The sequence below is a fragment of the Stenella coeruleoalba genome (genome assembly GCF_951394435.1).
Source record: "Stenella coeruleoalba genome assembly, chromosome: 1".
NCBI classification, from domain to species: domain Eukaryota; kingdom Metazoa; phylum Chordata; class Mammalia; order Artiodactyla; family Delphinidae; genus Stenella; species Stenella coeruleoalba.
In genome coordinates, this window is record NC_137169.1 from 113,670,351 (window position 1) to 113,694,526 (window position 24,176).

The following is a 24,176-nucleotide window of genomic DNA, read 5'->3' on the forward strand; positions in this document are numbered from 1 at the left end:
TCTGTTTTACTCCGGCTAAACTAATTGCTGTAAAAACCTCCTCAACACCTCAGTGACTTAACACAAATAAGCTTTATTTCTTATTCATGACACAATCAGCAGAGTGTGTGTCATTCAGAGATCCACACTGTCATTCAGAGATCCAGGCTCCTTCCATCTTCTGGGTCTGCCCTCCCCTAGGTCTTTGGGGTCTTCTCTAACAAGCCAGCAGGTAAGGAGAGAAAGAGCATTGAGAAGGCACACTATTGTTAACTGCCTTGATATGAAAGTGTCATAAATTATTTCCACTGTGAGAATGAGACATATGGTCCCACTTAGATCAAAGGGACACCTGGGAGCCCTAGTTACTTGAGAAGCCTGGGACCATCAGGCAGCAAGTCCAAATGGAGATTGATTGTGGCCAATTTGCAGCTGCAGCCTCAGGGTAACTCCCAGTGGTGGGTCCCCTCCCCACTGGAGATTATGTAGGTGCTTAGTGTTAGGCTCTGGCTCCACAGACCTGGAGGCCCATTGCTGCCCAGGACTCTTGTAAGAAGGTGTAGTTAGCAAGTGCATGCTGAGCACTTCGTGAGTAGCTAGGGATCTGGAACTGGGCAAGGGTCAGGAGAGGCTGCTTACAGGACAGGTACTTGGAGGATAAGGTGTATGCCAACTGGCAACTTCTAAAATACCCAATGGGTAAAATTCTCATTGAATGAAGAGCTCCAGTTTACTGCACTTCTTTGCTAGGGTTGGGGCAGGAGTCTGGTTGGGGTATCTTCTATAAGACAAACTTGGGATAGACTAGTGGCATGTCCAGGAAGAAGAAACAAACATGAATATTTGTGAGCACTGTCAGTCACTGTCACTATGCTAACTTCTTCAGGCTCTGATATACTATTTCATCCATGTCCACTTTGGAAATCAAGATAAACAGCCATATTCTTGGGTCAGGGAACAACTTTCTCCTGGACAGTGCTAATAGGCTAGTGTCAACTTTGACTTTCAGCTTCTCAGTTTCCTCTATTTAAGTGACACATTCTTATTAGATGTCCAATGCTACCTATTAGGCTACTGTCATGTCTTGCGTTCTGCGTTGGATCACCCGGCCTCCTCTAAGAGGTATTATTTTTATCTAATTTGTTCTCAGGGGTCTTGTTAAGTAGGAATTTTACAAAAGAAATTTTAGTGTAGAAATTAAGGCGAAATCAAAGTTCCTTTTGTGAAATGCCAACCCTGTTCTACTCTACTTAGGATAAGAGAGCTTTCCAATGACTCAATCAAGGCAGTTCAGCAGGCCTCTAGATTCTAGATATAATACTGTGTGGTTTAGGGAACATGATACTAGTCTGTAGGGAAAATCAGGAAGACCTGAGATAACTGATCAGTTAAAGGCAAAATCTCTTTGAGTAGACAGGATAGATCTCAAAATGTCTGTTAAGGCATTTTCTTCTCTTCTATGAAGCTAGGTTTCTTTACATATTTTCCCATTATAGGAAATAGACAGGGAGAAAGTTCTCCATCCAGAGGAGAAAGCTATATTACACATAAGATTGCATCTGCTGGCAGATTGCATCTTCTACCTAATCCTGCCTAAAAGGTCATCCCTGTAAAGCTGAGACACCTGCTTCCTCTTGGGTAGAAAGAGTATATCACAGAGAGAGGCAACTGTTGAGACTGTGAGAACTACTTTATTAGAAAGCATAAAGGTAGGCATATTACAGGTACTCGACTCGGCCTCAGAATCTAAAGTTGTCAGTTTTTAGAATTAAGTCATGATTCTCTCCTTAGTATCATTCTATCTTGCCTCAGACTTGCAGATCCTAAAGTCCGAGTTGACAGAATTAAAATTATATCATCTGGTTGGCATGAGGCATGACTCTGGACCTCCCTAAACTCTTTCTGCATCTCTTCCTTTCCCTTCTCCTAGTGGCAGCTCCATAGCCAATACATTTTTCCTTGGAAAAATTATAGTGAATTTATGAGATTCTTCTTGTTCAATGTACACCATGTTGGCAAGATGTATATGGATGGTCAACAAAGATATTTTATTATGGGCATTCAGGGAGTGTGATCTTTTTTTCCAAGTGTCGTGAAAAGGTCTAGGATTACATGATACTGCACTGCTCTTGAAAGAATGGTCTACTCTCATCAAAGAATAGGAGAATATTCAGATGTTAATTGTTGTGATCACCTGAAGGTTAAGAAAAAGCGTTCAAGAAGACTCTAAGCTTTCCCCCAACTTTCATGTAATTGTTAACCCATATTCCCCTTCAAATGTTCTTTTGTTGTCTCATTCCTTTCATGTTCTTTACAGACATAGATCTTGTCTTGAAAAGGGCCTGTGTGGTCGAAGTAACAGGCCTGGGAATGCCAGGCTGGTTGAGAAGAAGCAGGAGAAGCTAGAACCAATGCCAAAGGGTCAGCAGTGAGGAGAGAGCAACTGGGAGCTCATCTTCCCCAGCAAGAGAGAATTCAACAACTCATATCTCCAGGCAATGATAGGGGTGCTTGGCTCTGAGAGCAAAGTATAAGCAGAGTGTTCAGATTCCTGCTGAGGGGCTGAGGGAGTGGTAGCTAAGCCTGCAGTCTCAGTGCTCATGCCAGGCCATTCTGGCCCAGAAGAAAGCAAAAGACACAGGGATCCTGCAGGGATCAGGTCAAGCATCAAGAAGGCCAGGCTACAGTTCTGTAAAGAGAAGAAGAATGTACAGTAAGGATGGGGACGTGCCAAGAGGGGATTATTTCATTCAGACCCAAAGAGGCCAAGGAAGAAGACTGGGTTCCAGAATAGGAAACAGAGACCCTCCCAGACCTAATCACACACATATCTCACACTGATGTGGACCATGTCAGAATCTGGTACAGTGTCCCAGGCACTTAATTCAACCAGCTCCCCTATGAGTCACAAACAGTATTCACATATATTAACACTTCTCACCCTCACACAATCACAAAACTCTTCAAGAGGAATGGGACGAGTGTCTCCCTTTTTAACAGTGAAAATACTGAGGTCTTGAGTAGTTAAGTGACTATCTAAGATTAACTAGCCTCAGAATGGCAGCAGCAAGGCTCAAACCCTAGTCTTCTGTCACTAAAGCCCTCCTTTTCTGGGCACTAGCTGCTCTTCATATCTTTGGTCCACTATCAGCTCTTACCCAGTTCCATAGCTGAGCATTTAACCAGGCAGCCCTGCATGCCAGTTTCCCACCCTGATTAAAAAGCTGGGCTTCAGAACTGTGACTCTCTTGAGTCAGTCACCCAATGGCTATGCTTGCATTTCCGGACTCACATCGGGGACAGGATCTCTTCCTTCACTCCCCCATAGAGGTCTACAGTTCAGGGTTAGTATCCTGGCTTCTCTAGAAAGACACTCATGGGCATTCCCAAAGAGCCCCCCAGCCCAGCCCCATTCCCACAGGTTAACTTAATATCTGGGGAGTGACAATAGGTAGAATGAGATGGGACAATTTTCTATAGTTTAAACTTAGAGTTTGAGGACTGAGGTCATCTAAGACAACTAATTCTGAGTTAAGAGTCAATACTGGTCATTTTAGTTCTGCCCTATCATTTGAAAACAATTTTTATGATTTTGGAAAGTTACTTATTGACTGACTCTTACTTTCTTCATGTTTAACATAAAAGTGTTAATTCAATAATTTTCAAAATGCTTTTTGTTCTCATATTCAATAACTGTATGGTATGGGGTTTATTATTATTATTATCATTCTATTCACTACTAGAATGTCTCAATTAAATTCCTTGAAGAACACACAAAGTAGGTGACAATTATGGGCAGCTGTATGGCACTGGTAGAATAACCCTTATCCTCAGAGTTCACCCCCACCACACTCTTCTTCAACTCCCTCAATGTCAGTCCCCTTGGGTTCCATCTACAGGACTTACCTAAGCAGGTCACGGCCACATCTTCCTTGTGGTTGCAGTTGTGATGCCCCCAGAACCTGTGCCGACATTGCTCCAGGGACTGCTCCTTCCCTGAGCAATGAACATCATCTAGCCAGATGCGGCCAGCTCCAAGGCCAAAGTTTCTCCGGGCTTTGGCAGATAGAAAGATTGACTCCCCACAGCCCAGTTGCTTGCACACCACCTGTTCCTCCTTTTCTCCCCAGCCATCATCACAGACAGAGCCCCATTCGCCCTTGTGCAGCACCTCCAGTCTCCCAGAGCAGCGGGTGTCTCCTCCTACCAGCCTCAAGTCAAAGGAATCTGCAGGGTCAGGGGATGGAGAGAGGCAAGGAAAGAAGAAAAAATAACATCATCTACATCCTCATTCAAATCCCATCAGCACTTTTGAAACTCTTTACCTGTGTTTCTGTGATTATATGATTAGTTTCTGTGATTATAGCCCTTGCTCTAGGTTCCAATCCATGTGGCCCAGGACTGTTTCCTTAACTAAGATCTTTTCACTTTCCCATTTATTTTATAAAAATCTAATATTTATGAATGACTTTCTAGTCGTTTTTTAAAATTGGAGACTTCAACAAGTACATGGAATGGTGTGTCCTTTTCCTATTATATAGAATTCAATATAATAATAGTTCATATTAATACATCGCTTAATATCATTTAAAGCATTTTCATATACAAAGGTAAGTATCATTATCTCCATTTTAAAAACAAGACAATTGATGAGCAGCACACTTAAATAACTTTGCCATGGTTATGTGATGCATGAGTAGTTCTCTGTAAACATTGGTTGAATAGAATTCCATTTAATCAAATTCATGAATGAACCTAGTCGCTGGACTTATAGGCATTACCTTCGCATTCGACCCATGTGTCCTCATCATGGGTGCAGTTATTGTTCCCCCAGAGCCCAGAAGGGCAATCATGAAGGTTTCCTTCTTGTCCTGAGCATGACACCTTGCTCAGCCAGATGGGCCCTTGGCCCTGTGTATCCTTGTTGCAGCATCTTTGGGTCAGTGTGGCCCTCCCACACCCCAGCTGCCGGCACACCACCTTTGCGGCTGAGAGATTCCAGCCTGCCTTGCACACGGTGCCCCATTGCTCTCGGTGCTTCACCTCCACTCGCCCTTTGCAGCGACCAGGGCCACCAACCAGCCGCACAGTCTCTGGAACTATGGGAAAAGAAAGATGAAGCGTCTGCTCTTTGTAAGAACACATCTTTCCCAGAAAAGGGGGCTCCTAACACTGAATTTTTCTAAGAAATAAGAATGAGACCTCAGTATCAGGGCGCAAGCATTTAGTGATTGTTTATCTGATAACAAACTGTGGGGTAACAAAGAGAAGACATGAACTAGTCCTTTAGCCAAATCACAGTCTAATGGAGGAGGAGATAGACACAGAGAGAGAAATTATTAATACATAGAAAGCAAATATATGAATGGAGCAAAGGAATACAACAACAACAACAATTATATATATATATATATATATTCACATATATATGTATGTGTGTGTATATATATAGCTAGATAGATATACACACAGTTGTTGTGTGTTGGTTTCCTATGAGTGTCTCCTGTCTACCTAGCTAGATGGTGGACCCCTTGAGAACTGAAAAAGCATGCATTATACTTTGGGAGCTCATTTCTTCCCCATAACTCCACCTGAGCTCTAGATGCAAATGTTTAGTGGTTGTTGGATTTGTGCATGTTTGTGTGTGTGAAGAAGAGAAACAGGTTCTCATATAGATTGAAACTAAGAGAAAATCATTAGCTCAACCAAGGATGAGTAGCAATTCTACCTGAGGATAATGTTTGTCTCCAGTGTCCACAACTGAGGAAGTGTAAGATGTGAAGGACAAGGAGCCAATTAGCCATTAGTTCATGGTGGAGAATAAGGACAAAGAGTGGTCATGTGGGGTGTGGGCAGCTGGCAGATAGTTCTTGAGCCCTGCCATACTCACTTTCACACATAGCCCCTGCATCCTCATTGTGGGAGCAATCAAAAACATCTTCCTCTTGCTCACAATGAATCAGTTTACTTTCCATCCCACTGCAGTTGACCGCTTGGATGAGGACTTTTTGGTCTTTTTCTGCCAATGGCTTATATAAAGTACCACTGGGTGTCCCTGTGGCTGCTCCACAGCCCAGCTCCCGGCACACCACTTCCACATCTTTCATGTCCCAGCCGTCATCACACACGGTGCCCCACTGGCCGTCCCGTTCCACTTCCACCCGCCCTTCACAGCGATGGCGACCTCCCACCAGTCGCGTTCTGGATGAAGACTCTGCAAAGAAATGAGATATTGGCTGGAGATCTGGGAGGAGCCCAGAGAGTACTCAGGCATGTATGCAGTATTCTTAGAATTCTTCCACCACTTCCAGTGCATGGAAAATTGAGGGATGAGAAAGGAGGGGCCAAAAGGGAAGAGGAGCTTCAGAACTCCATCTCTGAGTTCTAACCCTGCTACACTCTTAATTGTACCCTACCAAGAAACTCCATTTCAAGACACCTAGATATGACTGCTAGTTTTTGAAAACCAGCGGTCATATCTAGGTGTTTGAAGATTAAGAGAAAGAGGTTGGTTGAACATCCAGCAGAGTTTTTAGAATCGCTGGCGGTCAGGATAAGAAGGACCTATAGAGATCATCAAGTCTACCCCACCATTTCACTGATGAAGAAAATGATCCTCATGAAATTCAAGGTCATATGGCCACACTGTCAAATAGTGGAAAACCCAGGTCAGAACAGGAGTGTAGAGATGATATCTGTTTTTGTCCTTTCTTCCTCATGACTCTGTCTCCCCCCATGGCAGTTAGATTGAGGCAAGGTGTCTGGATATAATTTGCGCTGAACAACCTAACTCTCTCTCCCAGTATCAATGATCCACCACCACTCATCCTTGCTACTTCTATGACATTTTCCCATGTCCAAGAACCCAGCTCAGAAGAAATACAGAGAATACTGGGCAAAGGAAGAATCAGAGCCTCAGAGTCTCAGGACCCCAAAACTGAGTCTAGAGGATTCAAAGGGTTGGGAGTAGGAGATATGCTTCACAGAGCCTCCAGATAATTTCTGAGGAATCCAGGATGTGTTTCTACTTCTTGACTACAACTGTGAGGTAGAAAAGACTAATAGAAATTCTTTCCCTTCTACTAAGACTTAGACATGGAGTAGAGATGGTTGTGTAGGGAGCCCAGGGAAGAGCCCACCAGGAAATAAACTTCTGGATACTACATTCCAGGTATTGTTTTATGAACTCAGAGAATAGTGATGACAAGATAGTTAGCATTGTTGCCCTCAAAGAGATTATATTTAATAGGCTTGAGGCAATCCCACCAAGTCCTCTCAGCCCCAGAGTGATAGAGTGAGAAAAAAACCTAAATTTGCCATGCATCCATGGAGAGGTCTGTTGAACCTGGAGGGGCCACATTCAGACTGGTGGTCTGTGATCTGTTAGAATATGAACAGTATAACATGTGACAACATGGGCCACATGGAATGACCCAGATCCCTGCAAAAATGGAATACAATTTCTCAGGACAAGATTTTCCACTGCCTACCTTGTCTCAACTCTGCATAAACTCCCTAGAACTTGGCATCAACCCCAGAAGAAGCTATTGAGTGAAAAAAGTCTGACATGATTTTAAATCACACTGGGAAGTTTATGTTTGGTTTGTTCATTTGTTTTTGTTCTTCTCCTTTTCTTCCATAATTTCTTGAGGGAAGCAATATGAAGAATGGAGGTTAGAGATAGAAATTAAAATAAAACTATAAAAACTAAGAAAAGTCTCCATTTTTGCACACCAAAGTTTAAGGCATGTATATCTGAGTACAAATATAATTCAAGAAGAGTCATCTAGGAATAATTTTTGGGTCATTGTAACTAAGATTAGAGCTTGGATAGGCATTATTGTGTACTCCAGCAAATATTAGCTATCAGAATCATGCATATGTTATTTCATTTTATTTTGAATGATAAAACTCTGGTATTAAATAAATGTTCATTTTCATGAAGTGGAGGACTAGAACACCTCCTAAGAAAGAAGAAATATGTTTTTAAAAATAGACAGAGAGGGCTTCCCTGGTGGCGCAGTGGTTGAGAGTCCGCCTGCCGATGCAGGGGACACGGGTTCGTGCCCCGGTCCGGGAAGATCCCACATGCCGCGGAGCGGCTGCACCCATGAGCCATGGCCGCTGAGCCTGCGCGTCCGGAGCCTGTGCTCCGAAATGGGAGAGGCCACAACAGTGAGAGGCCCGCGTACCACAAAAAAAAAAAAAAAAAAAAAAAAATAGACAGAGAGACAATGAGAGAGAGAGAGGAACACAGAATAAGTATAAAAGAAATCCAGCTTGAGGGGAGAGAAGGTCTGAGAAAAGACTTGAAAGCTAGAGAGAAGAACAGAGGGGCTCGTCAGGGCAGTGTGTCCTAGGCAGTGTGTTAGCTTACTTTATTAGCTGAGGTCTTGAAAGAGGGACCCAGGGGTGGAGGAGAAACATCTTAGGATGTGAGAAGGCTATAAAGAGAGCAGGTGTCTCCCGGCACTTGCAGTAAGGGATAGCCCTGGAGGTCAGAGAAGAAGGACCAAGTAATCTGAGTATTGGACTGAAACCCAGAAGCAGCACTCCTTTAAGGAATCAAACTGCATCTATCAGGGTGTAAAATCCTCCACATTCATAGAGGAGTTTGTAGCTGCCCCTCTCTGGTAAAGCCTCTACTATCAAGAGAAAGACTAGGCTGAAGGGATAATGTCAAAGAAACTCATAATCCACAGCCAATCCCCTTGATTTTGGACCATCAGAGCCTTCCTCTCCCACAGACTAATTCTCTCTGTGCAGCCCCTTTCTCTCCTCAGTTGAGCTGTTTGTGCTCCGCCCAAAGACTCCTCACAGAAATGGTGGCTGAAATCCAACCTGCACTTTGCTGGTGAAGCCATGTGCTGCACAGAAGCTGATGCATTTCTAGTTCAATGGTACCATTAAAGCTAGCAGAGAGAACTGGAAATGGTAGAATTCAGCAGGGCAAAAGGAAGTTTGTTTCCCAGGGGGTGAGGTGTCTTCTGAGCCTGAAACAAAGCCATCTGCTACTTAGATGTGGCCGAGAGCCTTGGGTCACAGAAGCCAAGTGGAAAGGAATCCCTTTGCAAGATAAACCACCCAACTTTTTTCTTATGTGGAAATCTACCCACATAAGACTGAGTGGGTGGGTTGGGAAACCAGAAAGGAAATCTACTTGGGCTTTTTTGAACCAGAGGCTCTCTCCATGGCCCAGAGAAGTTTCAGAATTTCCACTCTCCAGAGCTTAAAGTCCTCCCTCTTAGGAACCCAAAAATCTTACCTGAGAGGCCAAGTCCAGTACAAAAGGCTGAGGAAAAAAGATAGAAGTGAATGAGATCATGTAGTCAATTTCCAAGGCTTTGTTCAAAAATGCAACTCTCTAGAAAGTCTTTGCCAAACTTTGTGGGACAGTTAGGGTGGTAAATACACAGCCTCCAAAGTTAGTCCTTGTTGGGACCTTTTCTTCCTGGAATGACCAGTCTCTAAGGGCACATGGACACTGACTAGGAACCACAAAACCAGTTCTACCATAGCTAACTGACCCATCATGTTCCCTTTACATCTGATGTTGGCTCTACCCCAGGCATGGATGGATTTGGTTTTCTATTCTAGTCAATTAGACTGATTGGTGATTACCACCTAAAGTAAAAGTGTGGTGATGCAGCATCTGGGCTCAAAAGGAAAGCATGCTAGAGGTCTCCGGGCAGACACACTGGTTGGGGAAGATAAAAATGTCATAGGAAACAGCACAGAGCATAGGGGAAAATGGCAGGATATGTCTGTGTTCACTGACACAGCATTTAGACCAGGGTCAGCAAACTTCTTCTGTAAAGGGACAGATTGTAAATATTTTAGGCTTTGTGGGCCATATAGTCTGTTTTAACTACTCGACTCTGTCATTGTAGCATTAGTGCAGCCATATATATATAAATGAATGAGCATGGCTGTGTTCCAATAAACCTTTATTTATGGACAACGAAATTGACATATTTTCATGTGTCACAAAATATTATTCTTCTTTTGATTTTTTTCCACCATTTAAAAATGTAAAATCCATTCTTAGTTTGCAGGCTGTAGTTTGCTGAATCCTGATTAATAGGTCAGAAAGCAGTTCTACATTGAGTTCCAAACTTCCAGGTTTAAGCACCAGCACATCTTTGAACCACCAGAGTTTCTCCCTACAGGATGTCTACATGATCAGACTCTTCTATTCATTAGGCTCCCTCCTAATGCTGTAGAGAGAGTCCTGAAACCTGTTGCATGTCAGTGGCCTTTGAACTGCAGAACTCATCATTCCCAACCCCGCCTGCCATCCCATCTTATAGGATCTTTCTGAAGGAGTCAATATCTTTGGACTTCCAGCCTAGAGCTTTTTAGGTAAATCTATGTATTTCATTGGCTTGTCCTGGAATATTTTCTTCCAAATACTTGCTTTCCAAATAATTTCTTAATAACCCCATGTCCTTAGTTTTCAGGATATGGCCACTCCCAGACTCAACGAGACCTTGTGTGCAATTGTCTAAAACTCAAAATTATATTATACATAACACCCTACATGTCTAATAAAGAACACAAAACATGTGTACATGCAAAGGAAACTGAATGTGATGAACCTGATATGTAGGTGTGAAAGTGACATAGCCCAAAAGTGACTTGAATACTCTGTAGCAGGGTGGATGACTATGGGTGTCACAGATAAGGAAAGCTTCATGAAGGAGGTGTGACTGAAGGTAAGTCTGAGAAATTCAACAGCACCTTCATAATGGGTGGGACTATCTGTTAGGTGATATAAGGGGTATATAGATGTTTAAGCATGTGGCCAGCACCCTGCATAGAGCACACAAGTGTCCAACTGAGAAACCAGTGTGGGCTTCAGTGATGTACTGGATCAACAAGATAATTAAAATGGATGTGATTGATTAGGGAAGGGACCTAGCAGGCACTGTTATCTTGTGAAAACGTGCCTAACAAACGTCTGAGGAACATACCATTATCTTTATTTCATAGATGAGAATGAGATTTCAGAGAGATACAGTAACTTTAAAATTCAGACAGCTAAGAAATCAAAGAGCAAGGATTGAAACTCAGATCTCTTTGATTCCAAAATCCCCATTTACTCTAAATTAATCTAAGCAATAAGAAACTGGGAAAAGCTAGTGAAACATTATATGTAACACATTTGATAAACGAAACACAATATGATAAATGAAAGTTGTTTGTCCTGCAGTTCTACTTCCTTTTCTTGCTTTATCTGCTGCTAACCTTGGTCCATTTATTTGTCTTTTTATAAATAGTGCATTTAGGAAAATTTATGTACAAATTTGTTAGTGCAAATATAGGGAAATAGGACATTTTCTGGTAATCAAGGTGGATTATAAATTGGGTATAGATTAAGTGGCTTTGGGGATTTAGAATAATTGCCAGGTATAGAGAAAGGAGGAGAGCAAGGAAGAGCCTTTCCTTGAATGATACATAGATCTGCACCAGATGGGCAAGGAGAGGATTCCCCCAATCAAAGTTCCAGAGTATTCTGAAGCCTAGACCAAAAGGAGCAGGAATACTCACCAAGGATCAAGAAGAATAGCAAAGCCATGACCCAGGTAGCTGGAGATGGTGAGCTGAATCGTAAGGCTGGCAGGAAGCCCCAGAACAGCAATATTCAGCTTTGGTTGCAAGTGTGCTGGGAGGAGGGAAGGAGGAAGGTCCTGCCTGCACCAGAGGCTTTATCATATGACCAGAAACCAATGGGCTCAGGGGGCAGAACTGATAGAGCTGGACTTGCTGAATTCAGCATGTCCCCAGAGAACGGGAGGTGGCCGGAACTGGCAGAAAGATGCTGAAAACCAAAGAAAACAAACAAAATATTCCCAAGCTGTTATGATTTGGTTCAGCTGTAATCCCAGCTCCATCAGTCTCTGCTTCAGTCCCTTCACTATGTAAACAGGGGAAACAACTCCCATAAGGAAAGGCAAGTACCAAGAATGGGGTCACTTCACATTAGAATATCAAGCAATGCTTGTCCCCCATGTATGGTGTGTGGGGGGCAATAGGCCATTTTCAATTCTCTCCTTCCAGGTGGAAGTGACCAGAAAATATAGAAGCCAGAGATCACAGAACAACTCCAGAGTTGCCCTTGTGGGTACCATGATCCAGAGTCAAGATGGTAATCCAGAGTCAAGGTGTCAGTCTCTGCAAATAGGGCTGGATTTATTTCCTTCAAACCAGCTTTTCCAGTGATAAGCAGAGGACCTAGGACTTGGGTCTGCTTTTCTTCTATGCTTGTCCTCATTTATGCCCATCTTTGGAAGTTGAAGGGAAACAGGTCCTTATGGTAATGAAATCAAGTTGTTCTTAAGTCTAAGATATGGTGGGCAGGGATTGAGTAGCAAGACCCTCAGTATTCCCAGGTCCCCCTGCCTTGCTATTAAGTATAGCTTTTTTGTTTTTGTTTTTGTTTTTGCGGTACGCGGGCCTCTCATTGTTGTGGCCTCTCTCGTTGCGGAGCACAGGCTCCGGATGCGCAGGCTCAGTGGCCATGGCTCACGGGCCTAGCCGCTCCACAGCATGTGGGATCTTCCCGGACCGGGTCACGAACCCGTGTCCCCTGCATCGGCAGGCAAACTCTCAACCACTGCGCCACCAGGGAAGCCCTTAAGTGTAGCTTTGCTTCAAGAGCTATTCAACTCTAGACTACTCAAGAACTCAACTACATATGCTAACATCACTCCCTACTATTTCAAACAGGGTAATTTTGTCTCTATAATGAAACATCTTAGCTTCTTTGTAATATTTGGATCACTCTATACAAAGATTGGTTCATTATAGGTATTTATTTTTAATCCTGTTTTTCTTCCTATAACTTCCATATTATTATATTCAGTAGAAATTTTTTAGCTGCCATGTGTGTTAGGTGAATGCGATGGGTCAAGGGGGTACATTGATGAATAAGGGAGAGTTTGGTGCTGCAAAATGATATGGTCTAGTAATTGTAATAGCACGTAAAAACAGCTGTAAGAGACGAAAGTATAAGAAACTTTGGGAACACAGTGGAGGAAATGGTCACCTTGACTTGGTGCAAATAATAGACTTTAGAGAGATGATGACAATTGAACAGGAATTAAAGGATGAGTAGCATGGAGAATCAGAATGGGAAAAGACTTTGCTGTGCATATGCAGACAAATGAAACAGTATTACCTATTTAAGCAATGACAGGTAGTTTGATATGGCTGGTCACAGCCTGCTTGGTGGTCAGGTGTCAGGAGATATTGGTGTGGAAATGTGAAGACACTAGGTGATATGAAGGTATCAATAGGATCCAGATGATGGAGAGTCCATTATAAATGTTTTGTAAATGCTAATTACTCACATTCCACCCTCTGCAGATTCTGAAATGTTGCAGTAAGAGACACAGAATTCAGAAAAGGCTCAAAACATCAGCTTTACTTTGAGGAATCTAGATTAGTTTGCAACTGGGATCCAAGATCCTATGTTTTTACCTTCAGCCTTCAGAAGTCAGACCTGCCCTACTGAGTTTACCCGTGGAGGAGAAAAGACTTCATGTGGCCTGTGGGCAGACAAATCCACCAGAGAGCTCAGGCTTCAAAATTGAGATATATTTCTCCACATATAATGTAGAAGATTAAGTGAAAGAAAAGGAGAGAAAAAAATAAAGACAAAAGCTTTCTCCCAACTATAGTATTTTATTAACAGAGTCAAGAACATGAAGAAAGGAAAAGGAAGCTTTTTCAATCAGAAAGAGCATTATGCTAAGGGAACAAAAAAACCATTGAAGGATGGTATGCATTTTAGAGCATGCATTCTGACTGCAGCCTGAAGGAGGAATTAGAATGGGGGAAGTCTGGAGTCAGGGAGATTCATGAAGAGACCACTGCACCAGTCCAGAGAGAGCAAAAGAGAGTCTAAACTGTCAGGGTGCCAAAGGGTGTCCAGGGGAGGGGATGGATATGAGAGAGAGTTAATTGTAGAATCTATAAGAAGACTTTGCTCTTTGGATGTGACCATAAGGAGTAAGTAGTCATTTAAGATGATTCTCAGATTTCTGGAAGGAAAAAATGTGACAGAAGGTGAAAATAAAAATAAATGTCAGCTACGGTAGGTAGAAAATAGGGCACTACACCTCATAGTGTTTTGGGGGTGAAATGGAGGATAAGTTGCTTAACAGGAGTCAGGGAGTCTGGATTGGAGAGGAAGCTTCTGAAAAATGGTAAGGGTCTGAAATAATCACTGAGAGGGAAGGAGACCCTGGATAAAGACAAGCACTGGATTGAAAACCTGCATTTGCTAAGCGGCACCAATGTGCCCTGTCAAGCTACAATCAAGAGGTCAGTGTGAGATTATCAGCCTGACCGATTCAAAGTTGGAGCCTTGTAAGAAAAGTGTGTTGGGAGCCTGACAGAGTCAGGGAGTTTGAGATGAGAAAGCAACTCAAGTGGCTGGCAAGACTTAGAGATCAGAAAATGGGTTGATACAAAGTGAAAACAGAAATAAGTGGTAGGAAAGAGGATCTTACTGAGGAAGGGCTGGGGAAAAGGAAAGTGATAGAAAGTTCAAGTGATGGAAAGTTGTTCAGAGATTTCGAGAGGAGTGGTTAGGGTTTTAGAGGAGAAGCAGTTCTGGGCAATGACAAGTCCCAAGTCAGGGAACTGAAAGAGAATGAAGGTAGAAGTTTCAGAAGCTGAGAAGTTTAGGGAATTAAGAAGGGGTTATCAGTAGGAGGCTTATCCAGGTGAAGAAGATGGGGTGGGATGCAGGGAGTGGTAAGCCCAAAGCAGTGGAAGTAGATAATTGTCTGAAGAACATCAGTATATAACACACGTAAGAACATAGAAGACCCTCTCTGGGATACTGTAATGAAGGATGAGCTACATGCTCTGCTGGTTTAGCATCAAGGTGAAATCCCTCTGACAAATAACTGAATACGTCAATTATTAGTGGTCTCTGTGAGAATAGGAAACCATCTGAGTTGTTCCCCTTGCATTCCCAGTGTTTGACATGGAATAAATGATTGTTGACTCTGTGAATGAATAAATGATTATATTATCAGGCAAAGAACATCACTGAGCAGTTAGAACCATAAGAAACATCGTCTCGGGACTTCCCTGGTGGCTCAGTGGTTAAGAATCCTCCTGCCAATGCAGGCGACATGGGTTCGATCCCTGGTCTGGGAAGATCCCACATGCCGTGGAGCAACTAAGCCCATGTGCCACAACTACTGAGCCTGCACTCTAGAGCCCATGAGCCACAACTACTGAGTCCACGCACCACACCTATTGAAGCACACATGCCTAGAGCCCGTGCTCCGCAACAAGAGAAGCCACTGCAAGGAGAAGCCAGTGCACCACAACAAAGAGTAGCCCCTGCTTGCCACAACTAGAGAAAGTCCACACACAATAACGAAGACCCAATGCAGCCAAAAATATAATTAATTAATTAATTAATTTAAAGAGAAAGAAACATATCTCTTGTCCATCATGTCCACATTGTCTTGTATGGGCTGGGGGATAGAGACTTTAGAGTCCCTAAGAGAAAAAAATGGCATGAAATAATTACTCTGTCTATCTGGGGTGTGCATAATCAAAGGATGATCTGAAGAGCTAATAGGATACTAAGTCAATCAGGTGTCTACCACCATAATAATGGGATAGATATTTTCCAGGAAGACCCATTTCAGTCACTCTTGGCGGGACAAGGTTTTTAATGTGCACCTATCTCATGCAGGATTGGCTTTAGAACTGGGTGGGGCTGAACTCACAGGTAAGAGTCACTGACGTATGCTTCCTGGGTGGGAGAAGGTAAAGCCTGACATCCTGAGATGGTTGTCAGAATGACTGGGGCTCACAGGCTGCCTTTCTATAATAATTGATCTGAAATCAGGCTTCTGGTCGGTGTGGCTGTCCTTTCCTGTGTACATCTGTAAACCCCTGTAAATAGCACCACTGATTCCCTTCTGTTGCTCTCATTTGTTTATCTGCCTCCCTCTCCCATAGCGACCAGGATGGAGAAGGAGCTCAAAATAAGGAATAGATCCAGGACTTGGGATTGAGGGAGCATGAGCACAGTCTTCAGGTATTTAGAAGAAAATTTCTTTGTGGTATTCCTGAGGAGATAGCAAGACTTACATATGGACACTTCTGGAAAACATTTATTTTCAACTCATCATGAGAAAAATCTGAAGACAAAATAGATTGTCCCAGAGGACATGATCTATAACTGCAGATGTTTATTCATATGGCCTGTTAATAGATTCCATTATTTATGGTTGGGTGATTATTATTAATTATTTTGTTGCCACCAAGTCTCAAAATTGCAAAAATATTCTAAACATGGTCAGGAAAAAGATCCTAAATCCTTATTAAAATACCAGCATCACCTCTGTTGGGCTGAGGGTCCTTGTTCATGCTGAAGGACAGGCAGGACACCTGGGCTGTGGCCTCTCTCAGGATGTGATAAAGGCTTAATGGCCTCTCACTCTTCAGGTACCAGAGGCAAGAAATCCAAGAGAGAGGAGAATGGGTGATGGCAGCCAAAAGAGTAGAGTATGCAGGGAGGAAAACCTGTAAACCTGGCTGTCCTGTGTGTATCCTTCCTGGCTGTCCACTTCCTGCTGGCAGAAAACTGGCCCTAGCTGTTCTTATGTCCTTGGTGTGTGCTCTGGCCAGGGCACTTCAACCTGCTTTTCTGGACTTTCCTGGAATCATCCTTAGAAAGAGGCATTACAGTGCAAAGGCTAAGAGCATGTGCTTTGGAGGCAAGTGGACCTAGTTAAAATTCCAACTCAGTCACTTAATAACCATGTGGCCTTGAACAAGTTACTTTGACCCTTTGGGGTAGTTCTGTTGAAGAGGATTTATACCTTTTTTGCTAGAATGATCAGTTTTCATTTCTGCCTTTTATTGAATAACTATTTAACTAATTTAATCTTGCTTAATCTACTTTCATGTTCCTTTTTTAAATGGGAAATCAAAAATGACAGCAAAGCAAGTAGCTTATAGAGTGACTCCTCAGATAAGCACCAAGCACAGAAGGCCAGCTCATTTCCTAATAGTAATTAGCCTTTATTAGTTTTTCTGTGCCCCAAAGTTGGTTCCCTGGACATCCCTGATCCTAAACCTAGTCCCTATGAAAGACAGACATTCCCATGTTTTAAAAAAAAGCCCATATTCTGGTAGCATAAGGATAAATGGTCAGTATGGGGCCCACGAGAAGACAGCAAGAGGAGCTGTCTGATGAACCAGCCACAGATTGGGCTGTTTCCCAGGGGTTACTAGACATCACTGCACTATGCTGCCTCATCACTATACTTCAGTAAAAAAAAAAAAAAAAAATTTAAAGTATATAACAATTGTAAATATCTATGTAGCCAACATTGTAGGACCTAAATTTATGATATAAATATCTACATATATGAAAGGAGAATTAGACAGCAAAACAATAGTAGTAGGGAGGAATTCCCCAACAGTCCAGTGGTTAGGACTCCACTCTTCCATTGCAGGGGGCACGGGTTTGATCCCTGGTTGGGGAACTAAGATCCTGCATGCTGTACAGCATAGCCAAAAATAATAATAATAGGGGACTTCAATACCTCACTTTCAACAATGGATAATCATCAAGACAGAAAATCAATATGGAAATATCAGATGTAAACTACACATTAGACCAAATAGACCAAACCTAATAGATATATGCAGAACATTTCATTTAACATCAGAAGAAAGCACATTCTTCTCAATAGCATGTAGAATATTCTCCAAGATAGAACATATATTAGGCCTCAAAGAACTAGAAAAAGAACAAACTAAGCCCAAAGTTAGTAGAAGGTAAGAAATAACAAAGATCAGAGCAGAAATCAATGAAATAGAGATTAGAAAGGTGATTAAAAAAAAGATTAATGAAACTAAGAGCTAGTTTTGTAAAATAGATAAACAAAACTGACAAAACTTTTGCTAGACTAAGGAAAAAGAGAGAAGACTCAAATAAATAAAAACACAGATGAAAGAGGAGACATTACAATTGATAACACAGAGATACTAAGGATCATAAGAAACTACTATGAACAATTATATGCCAAAAAATTAGAAAACCCAGAAGAAATGAGTAAATTCCTAAAACATACAACCTACAAAGACTGAATAATGAAGAAATATAAAACCTAAAGAAACCAATAACAATGGAAAAGATTGAATCAGTAATCAAAACTTCCCATAAAGAAAAGTTGAGGACCAGATGGCTTTATAGAAAAATTCTACTAAACATTTAAAGAAGAATTAATACCAATCCTCCTCAAATTCTTCCAAAAGATTGAAGAGGAGGTAACACTTTCAAATTCATTTTATAAGACCAGCATTACCCTGAGACTAAAGACAGACAAGGAAACTACAAGAAAAGAAAATCACCAACCAATATCACAGATAAACATAGATGCAAAAATCCTCAACAATTTATACTAGCAAACAGAATTCAACAAATTATTAAAGGATCATATACCATGATCAACTGGAATTTAGCCCTGGGTGCAAGGGTAGCACAACATTACACAAATCAATAAATGTGATACAGGGACTTCTGTGGTGGTGCAGTGTTTACGAATCTGCCTGCGAATGCATACAGCAAGGGTTTGAGGCCTGGTCCGGGAAGATCCCACATGCCGTAGAACAACTAAGCCCCTCAGTCATAATTACTGAGCCTGAGCTCTAGAGTCCGTGAGCCACAACTACTGAGCCCCTGTGCCACAACGACTGAAGCCCACGTGCCTAGAGCCCATGCTCCACAACAAGAGAAGCCACCACAATGAGAAGCCCGCGCACTGCAATGAAGAGTATCCCCTGCTAGCTGCAACTAGAGTAAGCCCGCACGCAGCAATGAAGACCCAACATAGCCAAAAATAAATAAATTTTAAAAAGAAATGTGATACAGCTCAGAAACAAAATGAAGATTAAAAGTTGTCTGATCATCTCAATAGATGCAGAAAAATCATATGACAAAATTGGATATCCTTTCATGTTAAAAACTCTTAAATTAAATATAGATGGAATGTACCTTAACATTAAAAAGGTCATACCTGTCTATCTATCTATCTATTTATTATATATATGACATACATATATATATATATATATATATATATATATATATATATATATATATATATATATATATGAAAAACCCATAGTTAACATCATATTTAACAGTGAAAAGCTGAAAGTTTTTTCTCTAAGATCAGGAACAAGACAAGAATATATAACTGCCCCACTCCTCACAGAAGACTTTGTCTTTTTTCATTAACTCTTCCTACCCTGCTCCTCCTTACTTCCTGAGGGGTCCCAAAGAGCAGCTAATGTATTGAGAAGAAAGTGAAGAAAAAAAGAAAAATGACACTGATTACATCTCATTTCCTTGCTGCAGACTTCCAAATAGGAGTCATCCCTAAGCTGAGAGAGGGGTGAGGAAGACACCATCAGATGAGAAAGTCAAGTTCTAGAATGGACCAGATTTGTTCCATCATTTTCCTTTCTTTTTTTAAAAATAAATAAAAGAATTATTTATTGATTGATGTTTATTTTTGGCCATGCCATGCCATGGCATGAGGGATCTTAGTTCCCAGACCAGGGATGGAACAGGTGCCCTCTGCAGTGGAAGCCTGGAGTCCTAACCACTGGACTGCCAGGGAATTCCCTGTCATTTTCTTTTCTTTTCTTTCTTTTTTTTACTATCTGAGGAGACGACTACTTATTGATACCTGAAAGTGATTGGAAAATTTAGAAGATGTGCTAGAGATTTCTTTTAGTGGTGAAAAACCAGAAGATTCAATAAAGTTAGGGTAAGTTATTGGAAATAATAAAATTAATTTGTTTGCACCCTACCAAGAAAGTTAATAAACTGAACTTTAATAAACTCAGTAAAGTTATACTCAATAATGCTTTGTGGAGAGGATGTTTACCTTGGAAATGAGAAGAAGAGATGAGTACTGTAAAATTGGCCATTGGGAGAACAAAGTTTGCAGCAGAGATGACCACCGTCCAGGTTACAGGGGAGAAAAGGACAGGATACAAAGTGCATGCTGATCATAATGTGACTCCCATTCAAAATGAAAACTCTGGTTTATGCTAATAAATGTTTATTTTGAAAACACGTATAGTCTGGTATTGGGTACTTTACACTGAGTTTCAATATCAGACATATGTGAAGGATAGAATAAAACTTTCATACCACAACTCAGATGTGAAAGAATTTAAACTGTCCTTTTTATCTATATAACCAATCACATCTTAATTTTGAGTTCTCAGCCTTGATAAAGTCATAAGAAAAATTTATGTCTGATCTGAAAATCAGTGTGGTTTTGGTGAGAATGAGCCAACAGTGAACACTGTCTTCTCTATTGGGTAACTGAGAGTAGCAACAAATTTTACATATTTCTGTAATTTAGCAAAACAACTGGCTACTAGGGAAATCTTGGGAGAAATTTGTACCCAAGAAATTCTAAACATTTTCACCACATTAGGGCATGATGTGAATTGTAGATCCAAGGGAGATAATGGAGATGTTTTGGTGGCAGCTGGTAGCAACAGGGTAGTCGTTTTGCCTCATTTGTATGGAAAACTTTGCAAAGGCTCTGTGCTGCCTGCCCTGAGGTAATTCAGCAAGCCGGGGGACTTCAAATCTGAAAAAGTTCTATCCAGTCTTGGAGGCTCTGATACTAAGAACTGGAGATGGCAAAGTCCATTTAAGGCCCAAGTCTCACTCAAAGTGAAGCGCACCAACATAAGAACCACACCCTGGGCAGGGTCCAGCTGTGAAGGCTCAGATCCAGAAGATTGTTCCTAAGAACTAACCATGTCTGCACCTGCTCCAGGGGACTTCCTTCTGGATCCTTTCTCCAGAAGTTGTGCAACACTTGAACAACTCTAATCCATACATTTCTGTCACAGTGAAAGAAATCTGTCACAGTGAATTATATTTCCAGAGCCCTTAACACTGTTCTAGGAGCTCTATATGAATTAACTTATGTGGGTAATTTTATTACCCTATGATAAGCAAACTTGGTGTAGTAACTAACAGACCTTAATTAGATGAAAGAATTTCAAACCTCCTAAGGACCAAAGGGAAGATCTTCCCCCATATTCAGAATATTGGAGCTGGAAGGAAACTTAGAAACTAACTGGTCCAGGGGTTTTATTCCACCAATAAAAGAAGGACTAGGTTCAGCCTTGTAGAAAAGAAAGTGCTGATGATATTTTAGAAGTGGGGGAAGAAGAAAGAGGGAAAGAATAGGAGAGATTTTTGAGTCAGAGAGCCCTCCCAATGGCTTATACCTTACTGTTTCACTTCTTTTAAGGGGACTATATGGTGGTTTTTAGCCTATAAACCATCCATTAAGGTCTCTTGGTCTAATTCAGGTCCCTTCTCTTCAAATGGAAACTGAAGGCCATAGAGGTGCAATGACAGTGGCGAGGGTCACACAATGCAGCAGTGGCAGAGTTGCCTCTAGAGCCCTGGATTCTGATTTCTTCTAGCACACTGTGGTACATTTTCCCCACGCCCTGTTACACAACACACAACTGTAGGTGGGTCTTCAGCAGATTTGCATTAACTGACCAATGTAATAATTCTAACATGGAGGGAGTGTTCTGGGTCAGGGAGCACTGGTATAGATTTGTGGGACAGTGACCACAAATGTCCACTTTTTACTCTCTTCTCTGTTTATATTACAGTCTTGCATTTACACTGCTTCTTGAGGACATATCAAGTGTTAACAGCTACTACGTTGACATGTATGATCTTGAACAAGTTAGATAATCTCTTTGGACCTTAGTTTTCTCATTTAAAAAAAGACAAATAATACAACAAGCAAAACTCTTGATGCTTCTCTCTGCTAAGTTCTGTTCACTTCTCTCCACCAGTCAGATCTCTCACATGGATGACCCGTATGGGGTTCAGGGAACATAATTCAAGCATTCTTTATTCCCACACACTCTAGGAGAATAAGATCCAGAGAGTGGAATCCTCTCAATAGCTACGTTTAATCTCAATACATAATTAAAAACAAAACCAAAAACTCTCAGTAAACTAGAAATGAAAGAAAATTTCCTTAAGCTGATAAAGGATAACGTTGAAGAAACTGTAGTTAACAGTCTACCCTCACCACTTGTATTCTACATTGTACCATCTTTCCTAGCCAGTGCAATATGACAAAACTGATAAAAAGCATACAAATTAGAAAAATAAATCAGTAAACTTATTGCTTTTTTTTTTTTCTTTCGGTACGCAGGCCTCTCACTGTTGTGGCCTCTCCTGTTGCGGAGCACAGGCTCCGGACGCACAGGCTCAGCGGCCATGGCTCACGGGCCCAGCCACCCCGCGGCATGTGGGATCTTCCCGGACAGGGGCACGAACCTGTGTCCCCTGAATCGGCAGGCGGACTCTCAACCACTGCGCCACCAGGGAAGCCCCAATATTGCTATTTTTAAACAATATGATTGTGTCCATAGCAAACCTATGTAACCTACAAAAGAAAAACACCTACTAGAACTAATAATTTAATAATACTAGAGGATTCAAGGTCAAAATACAAAGTCAGTTGCTTTTCCATATACTGGGAAAATAATGGAAAATAAAATTTCAGGGAGTGGTTAGGTCCATTGGTAGGACTTGGTGCTTTCACTGTTGTGGGACTAGGTTCAATTCCTGGCTGGGAAACTGAGATCCCACAAGCTGTGCAACGTGGCCAGAAAAAAAAAAAAGAAAGAAAGAAAAAAATTTCGAACAACACCATTTACAATAGCGTCAAAATACATTAAGTACCTAGTAAATGATCTAATGACATATATAGAACACCTCTACACCAAAAACTACAAAATATCACTAAGAGAAATTAAAGACCTAAATAAATGGAGAGGTAGACGGTGAAAGGGTAAGCTTTACACTGGTAACATGTCTATTTTCCCTAAAGAAATAGAAACTTGAGATGTGTCACAATCTTAAACATAAAACACAATCTGTCAAACTTCTGAAAGAAAACTTAGGAAAATATCTTCATGACCTAAGATCTGCTTAGAGACTTCTTAGGACACAAAAAGCTCTAACCACTAAAAACATTTGATGTTAGACTTTATCAAAATTAATTTTTTGCTTGTAAAAAGACACAATTAAGAAAAAATAGACAAGGCAGAATAGGAAAAAATGTTTGTACCTAGACTCTACAACAACTTGTCACAAAAAATTAAAAATGAGCAATCCAATTAAAACTGGGCAAAACCTTTGAGCATGATTTGACAAAAGAAGATATATGAATGATCAATATATGCATGAAAATGTGCTTAAGACCATTCATTAATCATTAGGTAAACTAAGGCCACAATAAAATATACAATGAAATATTTATCAGAATGCTAATAATTTTTAACCTGATAATATTAAATGTTGGTAAGGATGTGGAGCAACTGGAACTCTCATACATTGCTGGTGATAGTATTAACTGATCTAATTACTTCGAAGGACTGTTCAGCAGTTTCTAAATTCAAACACATCTACCTTTTCACCCAGCAATTATGTTCCTTGATATTTATCCCATATTCCATAAAAATATATATCCTCAAAAAGACTTGAGGACTTCCCTGGTGGCGCAGTGGTTAAGAATCTGTCTCCCAGTGCAGGGGACACGGGTTCGAGCCCTGGTCCGGGGAGATTCCACATACCACAGAACAACTAAGTCCATGTGCCACAGCTACTGAGCCTGTGCTCTAGAACCCACGTGCCACAACTACTGAAGCCCACGTGCCTAGAGCCTGTGCTCCACAATGAGAGAAGCCACCGCAATGAGAAGCTTGCGCACCGCAACGAAGAGTAGCCCCCACTCGCTGCAACCAGAGAAAGCCCGTGCACAGCAACGAAGACTCAACACAGCCAAAAATAAATAAATAAATTTATTAAAAAAAGACTTGTACAAGAATCTTTGTAAGGATCTATTCATTATAGTCCCAAACTGAAAACAACCCAAACATTTGTCAACAGGAGGATGAATAAATAAATGATAATATATTCATATAGTGGTAAAATACTAAGCAATTAAAAAACACAAAGTACTGATATATGCAGAAACATTTATTCTTCCCAAAAACATTATGTCAAATTTTTTTAAAAAAGAAAAAAGAGAAGATAATGTATGATTCTATTTATATAATATCCAATATCAGGC

At 41.2% G+C, this 24,176-nt stretch overlaps 1 protein-coding gene across 1 annotated transcript; it reads right to left on the reverse strand.

Annotated features, from left to right (window-relative positions):
* Positions 1 to 2,557: 2,557 nt before the first annotated feature.
* CD5L (CD5 molecule like) lies at positions 2,558 to 11,639 on the reverse strand. Its single transcript, XM_079938061.1, is given in 7 exon segments — positions 2,558 to 2,668; positions 3,886 to 4,206; positions 4,761 to 5,091; positions 5,093 to 5,103; positions 5,870 to 6,193; positions 9,245 to 9,271; positions 11,530 to 11,639. Coding segments are annotated over 7 exon segments (1,050 nt in total). The 5' UTR covers positions 11,558 to 11,639; the 3' UTR covers positions 2,558 to 2,660.
* Between the last annotated feature and the right edge of the window lie 12,537 nt (positions 11,640 to 24,176).